The 22,261-nt window shown below is 35.0% G+C and overlaps 1 protein-coding gene across 1 annotated transcript in view; it reads right to left on the bottom strand.

Annotated features, from left to right (window-relative positions):
• LOC103591652 (junction-mediating and -regulatory protein) overlaps positions 1-17,485 on the bottom strand; it is a 52,520-nt gene extending 35,035 nt beyond the window's left edge. The window contains exons 1-3 of the mRNA XM_008574146.1: positions 17,316-17,485; positions 6,811-6,961; positions 2,138-2,307 (exon numbers count right to left, since the gene is read on the bottom strand). Of these exons, the coding sequence (XP_008572368.1) occupies positions 2,138-2,307; positions 6,811-6,961; positions 17,316-17,459 (465 nt within the window). The 5' untranslated portion in view covers positions 17,460-17,485. The remainder of the gene's footprint in view (positions 1-2,137; positions 2,308-6,810; positions 6,962-17,315) is intronic.
• Positions 17,486-22,261: the final 4,776 nt, after the last annotated feature.

Here is a 22,261-nt window from a genome sequence, read left to right as displayed (position 1 = left end):
TCCGTTGCTGGACACGAAAAAAGCAAAAAAAAAAAAAAAGGAAAATCCTAACCCTCATACACTACTGATGGAAATGTAAAATTTTTTTTTTTTTTTTTTTTTAAAAGATGACCGGTAAGGGGATCTTAACCCTTGACTTGGTGTTGTCAGCACCACGCTCAGCCAGTGAGCGAACCGGCCATCCCTATATGGGATCCGAACCCGGGGCCTTGGTGCTATCAGCACCGCACTCTCCCGAGTGAGCCACGGGCCGGCCCCAAGGGAATGTAAAATGTTAACACTACTTTGGAAAATAGTTTGGCAGGGTCTCAAGAGGTTAAACAATTCCACTCCTAGGTATACACCAAGAGAAATGAAAACATCATGTTTATGTAAAAATTTGTACATGAATATTCCTGGCATCATTATTCATAATAGCTCCAAAACTAGAAATAACCCAGAGGTTCACCATCTGATGAGCTGAAAAAATGTGATATAATCATACAATGGAATATCCTTTGGCAATAAAACAAAATTAAGTACTGACGCATGCTACAACACAGGTGAACCTTGAAGACATTATGCTAGGTGAAAAAAAAAAGTCAAAATGACTACATGATTCCATTTATATGAAATGTCCAGAACAGCAAATCTACAGAGACAGAAAGTAGCTTAGTGGTTACCTAGGGGTGAGAGGTGAGGGTTCTTCAAGAACCATAGTCCCTTAACAAAAAAGGGGTGACTTTAGGAAGAGCTGGTATGGGGAAATGAAGGAGTTTGGTTTTGGAAATATTCTGTATAGACTATGTTGGCAAAAAAGGTAACCTCATTTTTTTTAAGTAGCTTAATAAATAATGTATGCTACAATAAACTTAGTTACTTCAAGTAAGGTAGAAAATGGAGAAACAAAAGTGAGGGGAAACACCCCAAAATTTGATAATCCAAACACTTTTTTGTCTTTGAAATATGTATTTTAACTCTTTATAAAAGGCATAGACTGAATAGTATCTACACAATCAAGTCTTATTATATGCCATCCAGAACACCCTCTTAGATTCGTTTCTCATGCTAACTTTAGTCTTCATTCACCACTAAAACTGTATATTTTCCTTATCTTAAAAAACACTGTATTCCTAGATCCTAATATCTACTTCTTCCAATACCTACAAAAACTACCAGCTGATGACCAACATACATATTTTTCATTAAAAAGCAATCTGTTCCGGAGCTGGCTGGCTAGCTCAGTTGGCTGGAGTGTGGTGTTGATAACCAAGGTCAAGGGTTCAGATCCCCATACTGGCCAGTCACCAAAAAGCAATCTGTTCATGCCCAGTTTAATCATCAATAATAACACTTTTAAAATAATGGTATAGGAGATAAAGAAAGACAGTGTACACCTAACAGTTTTAATACTTTGAAAGCATGACTTGGGCACCAATGGTATATTCAGCGCTGTATCAAGCACTATGAGGAATATTAAAAGGATGAACAAGATGAAAATGAAAAAAGTGGTTTAAAGTAGCATCTCAGATATGTTTTGATTAGCAACTCTTTTCAAAGACTTCTAACACTACTGCTAGCTTAAATAATCTCCCATAGGAACAAAACACTTCAACACCATCTTTCTAAGTTTTCTCTCTCTCTTTTTTTTTTTGTATCCATGGATAGGTCTTAATGAAGCATAGTCAAGAAAACTGAAACTCTACTAACCGTGTTTTGTTCCAGTAAGAATAAAATGGGAAGTTCCAAAAGGTAACGGTATGAACATGATATAATCAATTCTAACAAAATGCCACTGCCTTATAATTTTTACTAAATTTCTCTGTGTAGTGAAACTTTCTTAATAATTGCTAGAAAGCTTTAAGGTTTACAGTACAAAATAACTGTAAAGCAGCTATGAAGTTCCGATGTCGGCCTCTTTTTGTTTCAACAGTGCTCTGCTGCCTACTATTACGCCTGGGCTGCTGTGAAATACTCTATGTGTCTAATTCTTCTATTAGTGGCAACTCAAGTCATAGGCCTTAGCATAAGTGTTACCAACTCATGGAGACAGCACAAACTTAGAACAATGATTAGAAAATCAGAACAACATCAGTCTGGTACAAAGATAAAAATCGCATACCTTATCTTACTTTGAATTTATGTATTTTTCTCTTACCTCTTCTTTTAATGCATGTTTTCTCTGTTCCAAACAGATCTCTTTAGCTCGCATCATCTGCAAAGTCTCCTTAGAAACTGCATACTGGAGTTTTTCCATACGTTCAGCAGCTGCTGCCCATGATGCTTTACCAAATTTCTTCTGATCTGCTCGCATTCGATCATACACAGCTGTTAATAACAATTTTTAAAGACACATCAAGTTATAAAACAACTTGATGCTAAAGAATTGGAAAATCTTAGATTTCACTGACAACACACTTAAAGAGAAATACACAAATATTACCCCCATGATAAATTACCTATAACAACTCTAAAACACAATTCAACAATATCTTAGATTCTCTGTCTTCAAATCATCCTCAGAAATAACATTCTGCAGATGAAACTGAGTTGTCAGATTAATTTTTTAAAAACTTTTAAAAATAGTTATTAAATTTCAAAGCATCTATAAAGCTTTATTCTGTCAAGTCATGCTTCCTCTGGATATGTTAGTTGAAATGACAGACATAATAATTCAAGATTATTTAAAATTATTTAAATCCATGTTCTAAATTTTATCATTCTGAATCTTCCAAAAATACTGTAATAACATGAAGTGGGTGAAAATAAATCCAAGATGCTAGAATGGAGCTCTTTCTGAGAAGGTTAGAGTAGAGTGGTACATATAATTTCCAAAGAAGATACAGCCCTCTCCCACTCCCCCCCCAAAAAGACAAAAACCCTTTTTAGTCTATCATAATATAGACCTAGTTCAAAATATAAGCTTGACAGTCCAACAGCTAACATCTTCCAGTTAAAGAAGTTTAACTGCTGATAGTAGTGTCACGTGGTAGTGGCTCATCCTGGGTCTTTATGTGATTAACCGAACCATCCTTATGCCCAACCATATTGTAATGAGCTATAGAGACTTTAATTATCACGAAAGAATAGGCAATTTAGTAAATACTGAACATAATTGTTTAAGAGAGGACATATTCACTGGTAGTTACTTTTACATGTTCAGAAGTAAGTGATAAATAATTTTGTACTGCTACTATGAACTAACCAAGTTTTGCAAGGAAATATAGTTTAGAATACTATTCCTAGCCTCAGTATTTTGTGAAAGCTTTAAGAGTAATACATGTACATGTTTAAAAATTAAAACTGTACAGACAGTTCCTTATGCTCCACTCTCCCCCTAGACCCCTAGTGCCAATGCCCAGATGCAACTAACTTTTAACCACTTCTGGTGGTTACCTCCATACCAAAATATTGCTCATTTTTGATTTACAGTATTTAAAAATCATCTGTTCACAAGTGAACAGAAATGAGGTTCGTGGGAGGGAGGGGTGAAAGGGAGGAGGGAGGGAGGTTTGGGTAATGGGCCACAATAAACAACCACATTGTATACTGACAAAATAAAATTAAATTAAAAAAAATAAAAATCATCTGTTCAGTCTCTATTACAACAGATGAGGAATTTCCTTACTTAGAACCTCTACTCCCAACATATAGTTACATCACTTCCTTTGAGGCTTCTGGGGTTTTTATGTGTGTGTGTGGCCTTTAAATGCTAAAAATAAGATAATGTTTTCAATTCATAATCTCTTTGAACCTCAATCTTAAGATTTTTAATAAATAAAATCTGCTCGTTTGTTGAATATCAACTATGTTTCTTTCTGCCATTTTAAATTTCTGCCCACCTCTTCAAACTGTATTATAATATTAATGTAACTATAAGATCAATATAGTAGTGTAAAGTAAGGGGGAAAAAACAGCAAGGGAATTGGATTTAGATAACTTTAAGTTAAAATACCAGTTCCACCCATAACTGATGTGTAACTTCTGGCAAGAAACTTAACCATTCTTGGGCTCAATTCCCTTGACTAAAAAGAATAAGGAAATATAGTACCTAACCAGAGGGCTGTTGTGGCTTGAGAGTGAATGACAGATATCCAAACATCTTTCCCACTTCATATGGCAACATTAATCCAACTGATGTTCTATTATTTCATTTATCTCTCATGTACACACCACCACAATCAGTAATATTTATTTGATGTTATATTATTTTTCAAAGCACTTTTCCATGTTTTATCTCTGTTTATCTGCCCGGCAATCCTACAGAATATGCAAAGTACGCACTATCAACACCTGTATAGATATGATAACTGGGAAGTTTTGGTAACGTCAAGCAAGGCTATATACCTATAGTAGTACCCAAGTTTTTTAAATCCCTAGTGTACTACCACTACCATCTTTACCTGAACTTATCAAACATTCAGCATACTCACAATAATTAGGAGCCTTTCTCTTGTTCCCCACTTCAGGACCATGTCTGGGGAGCAGCTCTCTATCCTAATTCAGTCTCAGGTTGTTACCTACAATACTAGCTATTCAATATTTTGTCTTCCAACATCTTTGGATGAAACATATTCTTACACTTAATTGTTCACTTTGCTTAGAATTATTTCTAAACAGTTCAGGAATATGAAGGTAATGAAAATTACTTGTGAATATGGAATGTTTGAAATACCTGTAGAACAGTTCTTCTCTTCCTTTGATGGCGAGAATAAAGATTCTTGCTAAGATGACTGTTTATATTATCAAGATAACAATGTCGTTATTGCAGTAAAATATAATCATTATTTGTTTTGTTTTGTTTAAAAAAAAAGCTCTGAAGTCAATAGAGTCCTGGTGTTTACAAAGTATCATGTTAAATCTATTTTAAAAACCTAATGTTCTAATACATTATATATACAAGGGTACATCAAAAAGACTGGAAAATTTAAATTAAAATACAAATCCTTCTATGAACTTTTTGAAATACCCTCCTACTCGTCAGAAACAGGCCCATTTAAGGTGTTTTTAAAAGCTAAGCAGTAAGATATCAAAATAAGGTTACACCTGGCTTTGTATAAGGAAGGAAATTAAAAGGCCTCTTTTACTCCTCTTCTAAAAAGACAAAGTAAAAAGTTACCTTCCGATTGGAAACACGAAGGACGCTATTATGCTCAGAAGCCTAAAGCCATAGAGACTTTCACTCTGCTTCTCTTACATGGGAGGACAGAAACATGCTCAGAAAAGGAAAATTAAGAAGCCAAGCAAACTAATTATATTTCCTTACTCAGGCTCAAAGTCTTCCTGGTAGGATATAGTCACTAGAACTGAGAAATAATGAAGTCTTAAAGGACTTTGACAAAGCATGTGGAACCCTAGAATGATTCTCATCACACAGAAAAACAATTTACCTGAAATTGGAGAAGCAAACTGTAAATAAGAGCACTAATCTAAATTATTTCTACAGAGTCAGAACTATAAACTATGTATGAATATGTACAGACAAAATCATTACACTTTTGTAATAAACCATGTGTAGAGAAAAAAATTGAGAGATGCACAGAATGTTTGGGCATGGCTGGAGGGATTACAGATGTGAGGTTTTTTCCCCTCTAACATTCCGAATTTTCTATAATGGTTATAATATTTTTAAACCACAATAAAATGAGTGTTTTTTTAATACTTTAGAGAAGACTAAATCTAGAAAGCAGATTCTAAACAAAGTTTAAGTATATAGTTACAAACATGCTTTACAGTAAGAAAAGGCATCTTTAAAGTTATTTAAAAGGTACTATTCTTAATATAACATACTATTTTTATTTTTAACTTTAACTTTATAAGAAACTGTAAAATAATTTGCCAGAGTGACTGTACAATTTTGCATTTCCATCAGCAATGCAGGATAAATGCCAGTTACTCTGCATCCTCACCAGCACTTGGTATTGTTAGTATTTTTTTATTTTAGCCATTCTAGTAAGTGTGCAGTGGTATCTTGTTGTGGTTTTAATTTGCATTTCATTAATGACTAATGATGCTGAACTTCTTTTCCTGTGCTTATTTGCCACCTTTATCCTCTATTGAACTGTCTTTCAAGTCTTTTTCCCATCTTTTAACTGGGTTGCTTTCTTATTGTTGAGGTGAAAGTTCTTTATATATACTGGACTGAAGTCCTTAGTCAGATATGCGGCTTGCAAATATTTTCTCTCAAATATTCTCTTGTCTTTTCACTCTATTGACAGTGTCTGCTAGAGTAAAAATTTTTAACTTTGATGAAATCCATTCTGTCAAGTTTTTTATTTACAGTTTGGGCTCTTTATCACTTTTTCTTTTACACTTTATATTTCTGGTGTCATTACTAAGAACTCTGCCTAATTATTTCATATAGATTTATGTAACTCTAAGAAACAGATTTTTCTCATGTTTTCTTTGGGAAGTTTTATGGTTTTTTCATTCTACATTTAGGTCTATGATCCATTTTGAATTCATCTTCATATAAGGTGTGAGGTTTAGGTCGGAGCTCATTTTTCTGTATAGAGATGGCCAATTGTTCCAACACCATTTGTTGTTTCTCCACTGACTTGCTTTATCAAAGATTAAATGGTCATATTTGTGTGAATCTATTTCTGAACTCTCTATTCTCTTCCACTGGTTTAAAGGAAGTGTATACGTTTACACATATGCCTAGAAAACACTAAAAGACCATACCTTAAATTTGCTACTAGTGGTCTTCTCTAACTACTAGGATTATGAGTATACATCTTTACATACTCTTCTATAACTATTCCGAACATAAAACACTAACCACTCATTTTCAAAAATACCTAACAAGGATAATTTTACTGGTAAACTTACCTTTTTGAGCTTTAGCTGTTATTTCAAAATACTTGACAGTAAGATCTTGAATAGACAGTACAGCCATGTGAGCTTTCCGCTGCCAATCAGCATCTTCTTTTTGTAGACTCTCAATTCTTCTGGGTCCCAGATAATCATTCTCCATGGAAATCTTTGGAGAGAAAAAGGAAAAATTATGAAGTTCATTTTTCTTTCTTTCTTTTACTCATACCTCAAACATTTACTGACTGTTTATATGCCAGGCATCATGCATGGTAGTAAAACAAAGAATAATACTTGTTTTTCCTTGCTCTAGAAGAGAAGCTATTAATTTATAAAACAAGTGAATTAATAATGATTCTGAAGATATCTGACACACAGAAATCTGTTCCCCATTCCTCCCTCTCTACTTGCTTCCACCTTCCCCTTACTCTACATGTAAGTGAAGGATATATACCAAAATGTTAAAACTGATTACTTTTAGATGTTGAGATAATGAGTAATTTATTTCCTCTTTTATGATAACTTTATTGCCAGGTTAAATAAAATGCTTACTTAAAATATTTATTTATTTAACTGCCATTAAATAAATAAAATTGAAAACTCAGATTTTAAGATTGATAATATATAAAAATCAGCCCATGGGCATACTGAAAAGACTGTGGGTAAAAATAACAGAAAAAACTAGCTATGTATTACTTACAAAATTTACAACTAAAACAAAAGAACAAAGAAAAGCTGAGAAATAATGAACAAGGACACAGGTGAATGCCAAAACAAAATTCACAGAAGTAACAACATTAATATAAAAGTATGTTTCAAAGCACTACACAGGTATGTTTTAACATGGAAGAAAGGTGCAATACAGCACAAACAGCAATGGACCACTTGTACACACAATCCTGCTTCACCATATAGAGAAAAGACTGTTAAAAGTTAAATGAGAAGTTAATAACACCATTTTCAGGATAATTAAAAAAAAAAAAAAAAATCCCAGAAAAATGTTAACCCATCCATGGCACACTTAAAACAACACTGGTCAAGTATCACTAAGCAACTAAAAAATTTGTGCTGAATTTTAGAAGTATAAACAATGCAAGCCATATTCTCTAAACAATGCAATAAGTAGAAATTAAAAGAACAGTCTAAAACCAAAAGAAAATTTTAATCACCTTCAATTTAACATGCATAAGCCAGAGGAAGCCAACATTTGGTTTTAGTCCCGAAGCAACAATATACTACTCCTTAAGCAAAGAGAATGTTTCTTCAAAAAGTAAACAAAGGATGGGCCAGCCCGGTGGCACACTGCTATAGTGCGCCGCTTGGGAAGCGCGGTGGCGCTCCTGCCGAGGGTTCGGATCCCACATACAGACCGGCCGCTCACTGGCTGAGCGAGGGGCGGGAGCAACACCGTGGGTTGCGATCCCGTGGCCGGTCCCGGTCCGGTATGGGCGCGACACTGAGGGTTGCGATCCGTTGCCGGTCACGAAAAAAGACAAAAAGGGGAAAAAAAAAAAAAAAAAGTAAACAAAGGAGTACCATATTTCAAAGGTAGGAAGAGCAAGTATTTAATTTTGCATGTGTTGAGTTTGACTTTGCAGAGGTCACACAGGTTACACAAATTTGAGTATCCTTGACCCATAGAGGACATTTAAAGCCATGAGAGTAAATTAAGTCACCTCAGAAAGAGAAAAAGGCTCATGAATGAGCCCTGACGAATTCTGACATTCTAAGTTGGGTGAAGAAGAGCCCACAGAAACCAAGCCAGAGAACAGGGAATCACAGAAGTAGCAAGATTCAAAGGAGAAAGTAACCTCATCACACACCACTTAGAGGTTGAACAGAATGATGACTAGTATCCATGGACCTAACGGCATGACTATGGCTGAACTTAGCACCAACAATTCTGGAGTAACAGGCAAACTCTCTTTGCCTATTCCTCCCATCACATCTTCGGATCTCAGCTCAATTACTAGTTTGTGGAAGCCTCCCTTGACTCTCCACTGTAAACTCTTCAGTGCAGCACCTTTCCTACACACCACTTATCACAATCATACTTTATTTTGTAAACTTGTAAATACTGACTGCTTCCCATTAGAGAAGAGGCACATGAGTTTTTGGTTTTCCACTAGCATACTGCCTATCATAAACTAGGCAATCTAAATATTTCCTGAATGATTGAAATGAATAAAAAAAAATTATAACTTTCATATATTTTTTCAATGAGAAGACAGAAATGTAGACAATATGTATATATAAATATTCTTCTAAGAAATATGATTTTGTGGGGGAACAGAAAAAGAAGGGTGGACCTAGGAGGGAATATAGGCTTATACGTGAGCCTTTCGCTTTTGTTTTTTTGTCATATCTTAATGGGAGATCATAGAGAAGTGCGAGTGGTGTTAAGAAGTATCTAGCAGAGAGAATCTACAGATGCAAGAGAGTAGGGAACTTTGTGAGAAGAAAACACTTTCAAAGAATAATACCAAAGATGTTCACACTGCAATGTTGTTTGAAATACATGAAAAAATAGATCCCAGATATCTAATAATACAGTTATATATGATACACCCATAAAATACAATTGTATGCAATAATGCTTATGAAGAGTTTTTAATAACATAGGAAAATAATTATGTTATAAAACTAGGTGAAGACAGGTCAAAATCACAGAAATATCCCAACTCTGAATTCTTGCAGAAAAATATTAAAAAATCATGGACATTATTTCAATTACATAAGATATACAGAAAAAAAGTCAAAGTACGAGTATGTAAAATATATTATTATTGTTATCTTTTGGTGGTAAGTTATGTATTTTTTTTGTTTAAAAACTGTACTTTCCAAGTTTTTTCACTGAATATTTATTGCTTTCATAATCATAAACAAGAAAAAAATGCTTTTATCTCATCTTGGGTTCAACAAGCCATACCAACTAGACAGGCTTAAAAAGCACATTATCCCAGAGGTTTCCTGTTTCTATTCAAGCAAACAATGAACTCATGTTTTCATATATGAGCCCCAGAAAAAAGGCAAAATTATGGGAGTTACCTCTCTTCCAGTGTGCAAGAGAGGAAAAGGAAGTGAAGATTCAATCAGAACCTAAATGTCTCCCTTAATAGCTGGGAAACATAATTATGTGAACTCCATTTCTGGAACTATAAAAACAGTACCAAACAAAAAAAAAAAAAAAAAGAAAAAATTAAGTCAGTAGTGACATCTTGGGTTCTTGATACCTGTCTCCCTACTCATTTGGACTGGTTCTTTTCTTTGTTTAATTCTCAGAAAGTATTTACTGTACCTCTAACCTCATACTGCAGGAGTCTAACTTAAATATGCAGTGAGTGTGGTTTTTTTTTCTCTCTTCCTTTTAGACTTTCTTACGGCTAATATCTGGAAATCATTTCAATCACACAATTTGAATAAAGGTACTAGGTGCTTCCCGGGGTTTAAATATGAGTTAGACACATATTCTCCTCCCAAAAAATATAAAATCTAATTGGAGGGTGGGGGTTGGGCAGAGGTACCTGTGATGTAGGAATCTGTCTTGAAATAAGCAGACATGGCTGTGTTACTTATTAACTTCAATTATCCATTAAAAAGGATTGTGTATTACACGCCTGCTCAGTACCAATACTGTATTAGGTACCAGGAATAGCAAGATATTCAGCCTAACGAACGATACTGATACTCAAAGAATGAGACATGAAAAAATGTCATGACAGAGCATGTTTAAGAAACCAGGGGAAACACCAGGTGTACAGGTTGGAGTACAAAGTATGGGCAGATTTTCTAAAGGAAATAATGAGTAAGTGGACTCTTAGAGAACAAGCAGAATTTAAGTCAATACTGATGTGTCTCTGAGTAAAAGGAATAAAGGTATTTTAAGACCTTTGAGAAAAATAAAAGGTACTGGGGAAAGAACATATTTAGTTGTTTAACTCAGGACAGACTTCGTTGAGGTTTGTGGCTTTGAAGGAGGGGTGGGATTTTGACAGGTAAATATGAAGTATACAGGGAGACAGAACTGCAGAAAAGGCATGCAAAAGGCAAGGACCAATCTGAACAAAAGCCTAGCAGCTGGAACTTTCCGTGGGTGCTAAGGGATAGAGAGCAGTACTGCACAGCTGGAACTCAGGTGAAACAGAGACAAGTAATGAAAGATAAGACTAGAAAGGTAGGTTGTGATCACTAGGAGGTGGTCTTTAAGTATCAGGCTAATGAGTAGTAACTTAACTTGACAGGCAACAGGAAACCACTGTGGGATCTGAAGCAGTAAGTAGCATATTTAGACTTCATCTTAGATTTAAGGATTCTACAGGACTCATTTGCTATAACAAAATCATCAATGTTTGGACTTTCTTTTGTTTTAATTACTTCTGATTTTAAAACACCTAAGGTTGGTGCTGATAACCCCAAGGTCAAAGGTTCAGATCCCACTGGGCCGGCCCGGTGGCGCACTGCTGTAGTGCGCCGCTTGAGAAGCACGGTGGCGCTCCCGCCGAGGGTTCGGATCCCACATACAGACCGGTTCCCGCTCACTGGCTGAGCGAGGTGCGGGAGCAACACCGAGGGTTGCGATCCCGTTGCTGGTCCCGGTTCGGTACGGGGGCGACACTGAGGGTTGCGATCCGTTGCCGGACACAGAAAAAGACAAAAAAGGAAAAATAAAAAAATTAAAAAAAATAAAAAAAATAAAAAAGGTTCAGATCCCACAATAAAAATAAAACACATAAGTTAAAAAGCATAAGATTAGTATTTACAAGTATGAGGTAGAAATTTAATAATGCTGGAAAGCAAAACTTTATAACCTCTTACTCAGGACATTATGACAGAAGTATTTTTCAATGACAGATTAAATATCATACCCTTTATTTAACAATGCAAAAGAAAGACAAATGGAAATGAGAGACCTTGTATTATGGCTTTTTGACAAGAAGTCTAAATTCTTTCACAATTATCTGAAGATAACTTGTACTTTGCTACCTTCATATACTCAAATATACAGAATATGAAATGCTTAGTATGCTTTTCTTTTAAGCTGCCTTTTAACTGACTTCTCAAACTCAGTAGCTATCAAGTCCATCCAATTGTTAAAGAACCATATATAGTTTATTCTACCTAAGACCTTAAGCTAGGTTACTAAGTTTTTCCCCTAACTTTGAAAGATTCAAGATGTATGTAAATTCTTATCTATCACTTCTAAGTTCATCCTTTTGCCTTGTGGTACTAGGGTTTGGTGGGGATATGCAAATTACATTTAAATTTTGCCAACAGGAGGAGTTAGAGGAGGGAAAGGAGACTTGCTTCTTCCTATTTGCATCCCTTGACAATCCTATTTGCTGTTCCTATGATCATAATCCCAGATTTGCTCCTTCACCACAGCATCAGCAGTTCCTTTCTGAAGAAGCAACAGAATCCAGTTTATAGTTTTTTCAACCCTACCCTCCTAGTATACCCCTCTCCCATTCCCCAGACAAACCAACCACACACATCCCCAGCCTCCCAAGTGCCCTATCCCCAGAGATCTTGTTCTCTCCATGAAGGGTACTAGGTGAGCAACATCCTCTTCAGAGCTCTGCTCCATGGGGCTCCTCCTCTAAACTTAAGTTTTAACAATTCCAGCCCCTTCACTTTGTTCCCCCAAATCTAGAATCGGTAGCTATTTTTGCAATTGCTTCCTCTGAGATACCCTTAGAGTTACTTTCTCTACTTATCTTTTTCTTTTTTTTTTTTTTTTTTTTGGGTAGCTGGCCAGTACCAGGGATCAACCCCTGGACCTTGGTATTATAAGCACCATGCTCTAACCAACTGTCCTGACTTCTTAATTATCTGGTTAATAGCTTTATATCTAGTTAACAATTCTTTATATTAAATTCCCTCTGTTGAAATAGTTTGATTTTCTGATCAGACCCTGACAGACACAACTACAGAACATAAATTCAAAAAACTGAAGAATACTCAAAATTCAAAAATCTTTACTCAGAACATTAAGACAGAAATTGATTTCATCTGCATGGTTACACACTGTACCTTTTATCAACAAAAAAACGAAAGTACAAAAACTTGCATTACGGATTTTTTGAAGAGGGAAATAAAAAAAAGAATTCAGTGGCAATTATTTGAAAATAACTTGTACTTTGCTGTTAATATTAACTAATTAATATCTTTACTTTCATTATACATGTATATTCACAAATTTATAGTCTGTATGCTGTCATGCTCTCTATACTTTTCTAATGCTTGTTTTTTTTTTTTTTTTTCCTCCTTTTTGTCTTTTTTCGTGTCCGGCAACGGATCGCAACCCTCAGTGTCACACCTGTACCAGACCGGGACCGGCAACGGGATCGCAACCCTCGGTGTTGCGCCCACACCTTGCTCAGCCAGTGAGCGGGAACCGGTCTGTATATGGGATCCGAACCCTCGGCAGGAGCGCCGCTGCGCTCCCAAGCGGCACTGCGCTCCCAAGTGGTGCACTGTAGCAGTGCACCACCGGGCCGGCCCCTCTAATGCTGTTTTTTAACTGAGTTTTGAAACTCAGTAGCCAACTGTAATGTAGCAGCCAATTGTTAAGAAACCTGTTTAACAGCTTACAGTATCTAAGACATTAAGCAAGGATAGTAAGTTCTTTTCCTAACTTGGCAAATTTGGAGATGTACAGCATTGGTCAGCTGAATCATGTGCCAAAAGACAATGATACCTCTGTTTTAATTTCAGAGCTAAAAAGAAACTGCCCGTTTTTAACAAAGAAAAAAGTGTGTGTCAGTTTAGGTAGCTAGCATAGTGAAACCAGTTTATAAATACAAAATGCCTGGCATGGAATTATTTACTGGGTTTTACATAAGAAGCTTATTATGTTATTCCTGTCTGTTGGGAGTAGGACGAAAATCCAAATTAGATTCTTTGGTGAATCAAACACCAGTGGAATTTGTGAATATATTGAGGTAGTGCCCATAATACAAATTTTCCAGGCCCTGGAGTTGCCTGAAGATGATTTAACAGAATGACATGATTAGGTGTGGCCGCATCTATTCATGCATTTTTATACTCAAAGCAAATATTGAGAGCTTCTTATATTCCAGGCAAGTGTGTAAAATAATGTTTGGGTTTTTAAGTAAGAGAAATACAAAGGCAAAGAAACCAAAGACAAATATAACTCAAGTAAGAGATAAGTATCTTATTACATAGTAGTGGCACTACACAGTTCACAGTGTGCATGCTACAGCATATATAGTGATATACAGTGACACAATGGTGTAAAATTTGCATCCTGCATAAAAGCACCTGACCAAAGTGTTGGAGAGGAAACAAATCTAGGCTTTTCTTCGCCAAGCCATGTATATTTTTGCATCTTCCTAGAAGGGAACCATTTCTATATGTCTGATGGGAGTAGCAGGTGGGTACCTTTTTCTACTCACACAAAGGAACCTATAGACTTGCCTTGGGCGGGGGTAAAAGAGGTATGGAGGAAGAAGCACATATTCAAGATTTAAGTAGGAGACAACTGGCAAAATGAGGTGTCTGGCTACGAGAGGAAAGACTGTGGATGCCTCCCAGTTTCCAGCTTATTCACTTTCAGGAACTATTAAAAACAAACAAGTTGGACATTTGGAGTTGGGGCTCCTGAAAAGAACAATAAGTTTAAAGTCCTCATAGTTGATTCAGGAAGATCACTGCCAGGTGAACTTACTGACTGATCCATTAGGCACTGGGTTTTAAAATCTAAAGAAGATCACCTAGTTTAAATCTCATTTTAGAGATAAGAAAACTGGATCCCAGAGAAACTGTTACTTTGAGTTCAGTGTGCTAAATCTCTTCACTGTTTCAAGTCCTATTTTACTAGGCTAAGGTTCTCAAACTAGTGTGTATCATAATCACCTGGAAGTCTTGCTAAAACAGATGCTGAGCCCCGTTTCTAGAGTTTCAGTAGAGATCTGAGGTGAGACCCAACAAAGTTTATTTCTAACAGGGTTCCAGGTGATAATGATGAAAATAATATACCACTAGAATAAATTTAAATATTAATGATTCCACAACTGATAAATACATTCAACTACTTCACCTCAAGGTTTTTAAATTGATGATTGATTAGCTAAGTGTGCACAGCACAAATCACAACAATGGCACTACTTTCTGGATGAAACATGTTTCTTACTCTATTTTAGGCACTAATTCTGTACCTTGATAACATAAAAACTACTAAATAGATCTTATTAAATTAAGATTCAAAAGACTAATTTGAAAGTTTGTGCCAGAAGAATATTTTGTTGATAGAGCTAGCCTTACTTAGTGACAAATACATTCCAAAACTCAGAAAAAAAAGGCTGCAATTATAAGCTATTTGGCTATAAATAATCTTCATAAGAACTAAAATATTTCTATGGCAAACATCCACAAGTAACACTGTACAAAATAAGTAATAGTTTTTAGTACTTATATAACAAATTCTTGGAGCTGGTTGGTTAGCTCTGTTGGTTAGAGCATGGTGCTAATAACACCACAGTCCAGGGTTCAATATGGACCAAAAAAAAAAAAAAAATCTTTGGAATCAGAGATACCTGAATTTGAGTACTGTATCTGCTACACCACTTATAGCTGTGAATAAGAAAACTATAAAACTTACGTACTTATCTATGAAGTAAACACTAAGAGCATCTAACTTACAGGGGTTGTTGTGAGAATTAACTGAGTTAAATTATGTAACAGCACCACTGAACTGACACAATCATCTGACACTCTATGAGCTCACTAACTAAATCTAGTTGTTCAGTAACAAATAATTGTAAAACTTAAAAGTTTACAAAAGGGCCATGAATAGAGCCAGCCCGTGGCTCACTTGGGAGAGTGTGGTGCTGATAACACCAAGGCCGCAGGTTCGGATCCCTATATAGAGATGGCCGGTGAGCTCACTCGGGAGAGCATGGTGCTGACACCACCAAGTCAAGGGTTAAGATCCCCTCACCGGTCATCGTTTTATGTTTTTTTTAAAAAAAAAGGGGGCCATGAATAAAAGAGTCATCATGGCTGATGAGGCATTTGAGTGGCAATGTCTTAGAAAAATAAATGCAGTAAAATACCATTTTTAAAAAATATGTTGTTTGTTCCTCTGACCTATATTCTGCTTCCCAGGAAAAATGGAGCAATAAGCCCTGCTAGTAGGTGATACAGCCTGACAAGTAGGTTCAATCAATTTGCTAATGTTAATACCTAATATTAATCGTGATATAACTGATGTAAAAGTAAGAATGCATACAGATTCTGGATAGTCAACGATGAGCTCTAGAGATTATGTCTACTAAACCCTGCTGCATTCTAGAAGTAGGTGGGATGTCTATGCAACCAGTTCACTCCTGGCCTTCCAGTCAAGTTCTCAACAAACATCTACAGTTATTTTTTTGAAAACTGAGGAAATTCCAGTGTCTAAAAATTCTTACTTAGTTGCATCTTATCACTTTAACCAAAATGCCAAGTTTAAGATAAAACTGACAACCCAACATTTTTCTAAAGTATTAATAAAGGATTTTGTGCCAATCATGTGATTGTGCTGTTCTCCATCCCGCTCATCAGTAAAGGGAAAAAAAGACACACAGACATGCTCTACCATCTCATACTTCTTCAAATATACTACTCATCTCTGACCCTATGAATAAAGTTCCAAATAATGGCTAATTTTGTCAAATACAGAATCTTATATAATGATGTTCCAACTTAACCCATTATGCAAAAACACATTTTTAATGTCCTAATTCAAGAATATTTTAATGTGAATTGCATACAGTAACATTGATTCGAGGTCAGCTATAAAAACCCTTAATTCTTGCCTCAAATAATGTAATGCATACTTCTTAATACATAAAAACTAAACATCATGAATTTAAAGCTCTACCATTAAATCCTTGTAACTTTTGTAACAAGTTCCTCCCAAAAGAAATGTTCCCAAAACTTCTGGTAAAAAATGTCTAGGACTACACAGTACCCAAAATGTTAAAAGAAAGGAGACAGGAGTAGAGAAGGAAAGGAAATACAAGAAAAGTGGAGAGATAGGGATCTTCCAATATATTTACCACTTTGTACCAGATAGAACATATTACTTTTTCCATGCTTTTCCCAATCCTGGCTACTAAGCAGAATCACCTTTTAAGATGCTTTAAAATGAGATGCTCAGGGGGCTGGCCCATGGCTCACTCGGGAGAGTGTGGTGCTGATAACACCAAGGCCATGGGTTGGGATCCCATATAGGGATGGCTGGTTAGCTCACTGGGTGAGCGTGGTGCTGACACCACCAAGTCAAGGGTTAAGATCCCCTTTAAATTCATCTTTAAAAAAATAAATAAATAAAAATAAAATAAAATAAAATGAGATGCTCAGGCTGTAACCCAAATCTACCAAGTTAGCATTTGGGAGGAGAAAGAACCAAGTATCTCCATTTTTTAAATAAAACTCCTCCAGTAATTAAGACGCATGGCCAGCCAGGCTGAGAACTATGAAATAGGTAGCCTACTATTTAGGCTTAAAAAAAAAAATACCTTGATCTGCTGTCTTCGTAGCATGGCTAGTTCTCTCATGTCTCGAAATGGCTGTAGTAAATACTGATAGAGTTCAGTTGTGGCTTCTGCAAGGCTGCAGTAGGCTTCATCCTCCATCTGATACAAGTCCAGAAGCTCCACCATGCTCTCTGTATTTTTGTGCTTATCCAACAGCTATGGAAAAAGAAAGTTTCACTATTAAGAAAACTGGTTATAACTGATTATAAAACTATAAATATTTGCTTTTAACTTCCTCCCAATCATATTGGAACCCTAAAACAGAGAAACAAGAGGAACTAAAAGCACTGATTGCTGTTCATCACTCATCTCCATGCCTCGGTGTCTCACTACTTAAGACCACTGCCTAAATCATTCTTTTGGGGCTCCATACTACCTGTCTAGCCCTAACCCTTTAAATTTTTTTTCTCCCATCTAGAAGTGTTCTAATTTATATAAACATGCAAACAAAAAAAACACTTCGCTGCTAATTTATGAAGTAATTTATGAACACTTACCAATATTATTTTACTAATTTCCTCATATCTTCCTGCCACTCCTTTCCTTGTCCCACTTTGGAACATTATTACCTCAATAACTTTCTTCAATTCACATCTACCACCACCTTCAAAATCAAGGTAGGAGGCTAGTCAGTTAGCTCAGTTGGTTAGAGCGTGGTGTTATAACAGCAAGGTCAAAGGTTTGGATCCCTGTACCAGCTAAGTCTCCAGGGAAACCCAAAGAAAACAAAGGTTAAAAAAAAAAAAAAAAGGGGGGGACACCAGAGGAAATTTTAACCTGAGACCTATAGTTATACTCAGCCTAACTCCCAGCTAGATAATCATAAAACCTCACACTAAAAGCTTATTTACCTCAGTTCCTTTACCCAGTATATCATGTTCAGCTTTCAATAAAAAATTACAAGGCAGGGGCTGGCCAGTTAGCTCAGTTAGTTAGAGCACAGTGTTGTAATACCAATGTCAAGAGTTCAGATTCCTGTACCGACCAGCCACCCAAAAAAAAAAAATTTAAAAACATACTAAAAGATAAAACACAGTTTGAAGACACAAAGAAGCATCAGAACCAGATTCCGATACTGCAGAGGGCTGGCCTCAGCTGGTCAGAGTTCAGCCTGTAACACCAAGGTTAAGGGTTCAGTTCCCGGTACTGGGCAGCCATGCAAAAAAAAAAAAAGAAAAAAAAATCATATATAGCAGAGATATTTGCATTATCAGACCAGGAATTTAAAACAACTATGATTAATATGCTAAGGGCTATAAGAGAAAAATTTAGACAATATGCAAGAATAGATAGTAACAGAAGTAGAGAGCAGGAAAGGAAATTAAAGAAATGGAAAAATCTAAAAATCAAAAGAAAATGCTAGAAATCAAAAACAGTAACAAAAATGAAAGATGTTCTGACACGCTTATCATTACATTGGACAAACCAAAGCAAAAAAAAAAAAAAAAAAAAATTACTGAGTTGGAAGAAATGTCAACTGAAACTTCCAAAACTGAAATGCAAAAAGACTAAACAGAATATCCAAGAAGTGTGGGAAAATTACAAATGGTATAACATATATGTAATGGTAATATCAAAAGGGAGAACGGAAACAGAACAAATATTTGAAGCAATAATGACTTAGAATTTCCCAAATTAAAGATACACCACAAACCACAAATTGGGGAAGCTCAGGACACCAAGCAGGATAAGTACCAAAAACTACACTAAGCATATCAGATTCTAGTTGCAGAAAGTCAGGCAAAATCTTGAAAGACACCAGAGGGGAGGGGGAAAAAAAAAAACCCCACTTTACCTACCAGAAGAACAAGGATAAGAATCACATTGAACTTTTCCTCAGAAACTATGCAAGCAAGGAGAATGGAGTGAAATATTTAAAGTGTTCAAAGGAAAACAACCCACCAACTTAGAATTCTTTATCTAGCAATATTATCTTCAAAAGTAAAGAAGGAATAATTTTCTAAAACAAATTTAAACTGAGGAGATTTGTTGCCAGTAGACCTGGCTTGCAAAAAATGTTTAAAAAATTGTCAGAAAGAAGGAAAATAATATAGGCCAGAAACTAGGAGCATTAGAAAAGGAATCATTTACCAATAATAATAATAATAATAATAATAATAAAATAAATAAAAAGAAAACTAAAAAAATAAAAAAAATTTTAAAGAAAAAATAAACAAACAAATAAATAAATAAATAGAAAAGGAATCATTTGGGAAGTGCAACTTAAAACAATGAGGGGATATCAACTCACAATTGTGAGAGTGGCTTTTATTGAAAACACAAAAGATAACAAATGTTGGCAAAGATGTGGAAAAAAGGGAACCCTTGTACACTGTTGGTGGGAATGTAAATTAGTACAGTCATAATGGAAAACAGTATGGAGGTTCCTTAAAAAACTAGAAATAGAATTACCATATGATCTAGCAATCCCACTTCTGAGTATTTACCAAAAAGATTTGAAATCAGTTTGTAAAGAGATGTATGCACTCCCATGTTCATTGTAGTGCTATTCAAAATAGCCAAGTTATGGAATATTGACAGATGAATGGATAAAGAAAATGTGGTTACACAACAGAATACTACTCAGCCTTAAAAAAGAAAAAAATTCTGTCATTTTCAGCAACACAGATGAAACTGGAGAACTGAAATAAGTCAGGCAAAGAAAACCAAACACTACATGTTGTAATCTATATGTGGAATCTAAAACAATCAAACTTAATAGAAGCTGAGAGGAGAAAGGTGCTTACAGAGGCTGGGAGTGGGGTAAATACAAAGAAGATGGTCAAAAGGAGTAAAATCTCAGGAGGAATATGTTTTTCTCTTTTTTTGAGTTCTATTACACAGCAGAGTGAATACAGTTAATAAGAGTACTGTGCATTTCAAAATTGCTGACACACACACACAAACACACACAAATAATAAATAAAATTGTTAACAGTACATTTCAAATGTTCTCACTACAAAAAATGTTAAGTATCTGAGGTGATGAATATGTTAAGTAGCTTGACTTTATTCCGTATTGTATTAGTGAATTATAACATTACTTTGTACCCCATAAATTAATGCAATTATAATTATCAATTTGTAATAAAGGTAAAAATCACTTTTCTTATTATTTGTAATTAATCTAACAGATAACAGTTTGTTCAAAATAGTAGCCACAATATACTCAGTGATTACTGCTTATGGATAAGTAAAATGAATAATAGCAATGTCAAAAGGGACAGAATATAAATACCCTGTTAAAAGGTACTTGCACTACCTCTGAGGTGGTACAGCATTATTTGAAAGAAGATGGATTAACCGTAAATGTATACTGCAAATGCAAGGGGAACCACAAAAAAGCAACAAAAAAAAAGGTATAATTGATATGCTAATTAAGAAAAATATATAGAATAGTATGATAAAATTCTCAATTACCCAGAAAAGTGGGTGGGGAGAACCAGAGCAAGGAACAGAAACGGTAACAATTATGGTAGATACTAATCCAAGTGTATCAATAATCACTGTAAATATCAGTGGTCAAAACATACCAATTTAAAAAAAACAAGACCCAACTATGTATTGTCTACAAGAAACCTGCTTTAACTATAAAGACACATACAGACTAAAAGTAAATTGGTGTGGGTAGGGTAGGGATTAGGGAGATGTTGATCAAATAACACAAAATTTCAGTTAGCCAGGAGGAATAAATTCAAAAGATCTGTTGTACAAAATGGTGATGAGTTAATAACAATGTACTGTATACTTGAAAATTATGGGGAATACATTTAAAGTGTTCTCGTCACAAAAAAATTAGTATTTTAGTTAATGGATATACTAATTAGCTTGATTTAGTCATTCCACAATGTATAAATATATCAAAACCTCATATTGTACACCATTTAAATATATACAATTTTTATTTGTCAATTTTTGAAAAAAAAAGTAAACAAATAGAGAAAGACATACCATGCTCACACTAATTAGAAAAGCAGGAGTAGCTATATTAATTTCAGAGCAAGAAAAGTTACCAAGGATAAAGAGAGGCAATACATACTGATAAAGCAGTCAATTCTCCAGAAGACATAAGATTCCTTAACATGTATGCACCTAAGAGCAGAGTGTCAAATATGTGAGGCAAAAACTGATAGAACTACAAGGAGAAAAAAAATGAATTTATAGTTGGAGACTTTGGGACCCCTCTGTTGGAAATGGACAGATCCAGCAGGCAGAAAATCAGTAAGGACAAAGTTGAACTTAACACTACTACTATCAATCAATTGGATATAACTGACATCTACAGACTGCTTCATCCAACAGCAAAATACACATTCTTTTCATGCTCACACGGAACAATCGACAAGATAGGCCACATTCTAGGTCATAAAACATACCTTAACAAATTTAGAAGAAGAGAAATCACACCAAATATGTTCTCAGACTACCACAAAATTAAACTAAAAATAATTAACAGAAAGATTCCTGGAAATGCCCCCAAATACTTGGAGATTAAACAGCACACTTCTAAATAATGTGGGTAAAAGAAAAAGTGAAAAGAGAAGTAAATACTTTGAACTAAATAAAAATAAACAACTTATCAAAATTTGGGGGATTCAGTAAAGCAGTGCTTAGAGAGAAATTTATAGCATTGGATGTATATATTAGAAAAGACGGTTTAAAATCAATAATCTAAACTTCCACCTCAGGAACTAGAAAAAGAACGAATTAAATCCAAAGCAGAAAAAGGAAAAAAAAAAAAAAAAAAAGAAAGAAAAAGAAAAAAACAAACAAAAAATAAAGCACAAATCCATGAAATTGAAAAAGGGAAAGCAATAGAGAAAAATCAATTAAACAAAAAAGCTGATTCTTTGAAAGATTAATAAAATAGATAAACCTCTAGCAAAATTAACAAGAGAAGACACAAATTACTAATATCAGAAATAAAA

The sequence above is a fragment of the Galeopterus variegatus genome, unplaced genomic scaffold, assembly GCF_000696425.1.
Source record: "Galeopterus variegatus unplaced genomic scaffold, G_variegatus-3.0.2 Scaffold1000, whole genome shotgun sequence".
Classification (NCBI taxonomy): Eukaryota; Metazoa; Chordata; class Mammalia; order Dermoptera; family Cynocephalidae; genus Galeopterus; species Galeopterus variegatus.
This window is presented reverse-complemented; position numbering and strand designations above follow the sequence as displayed.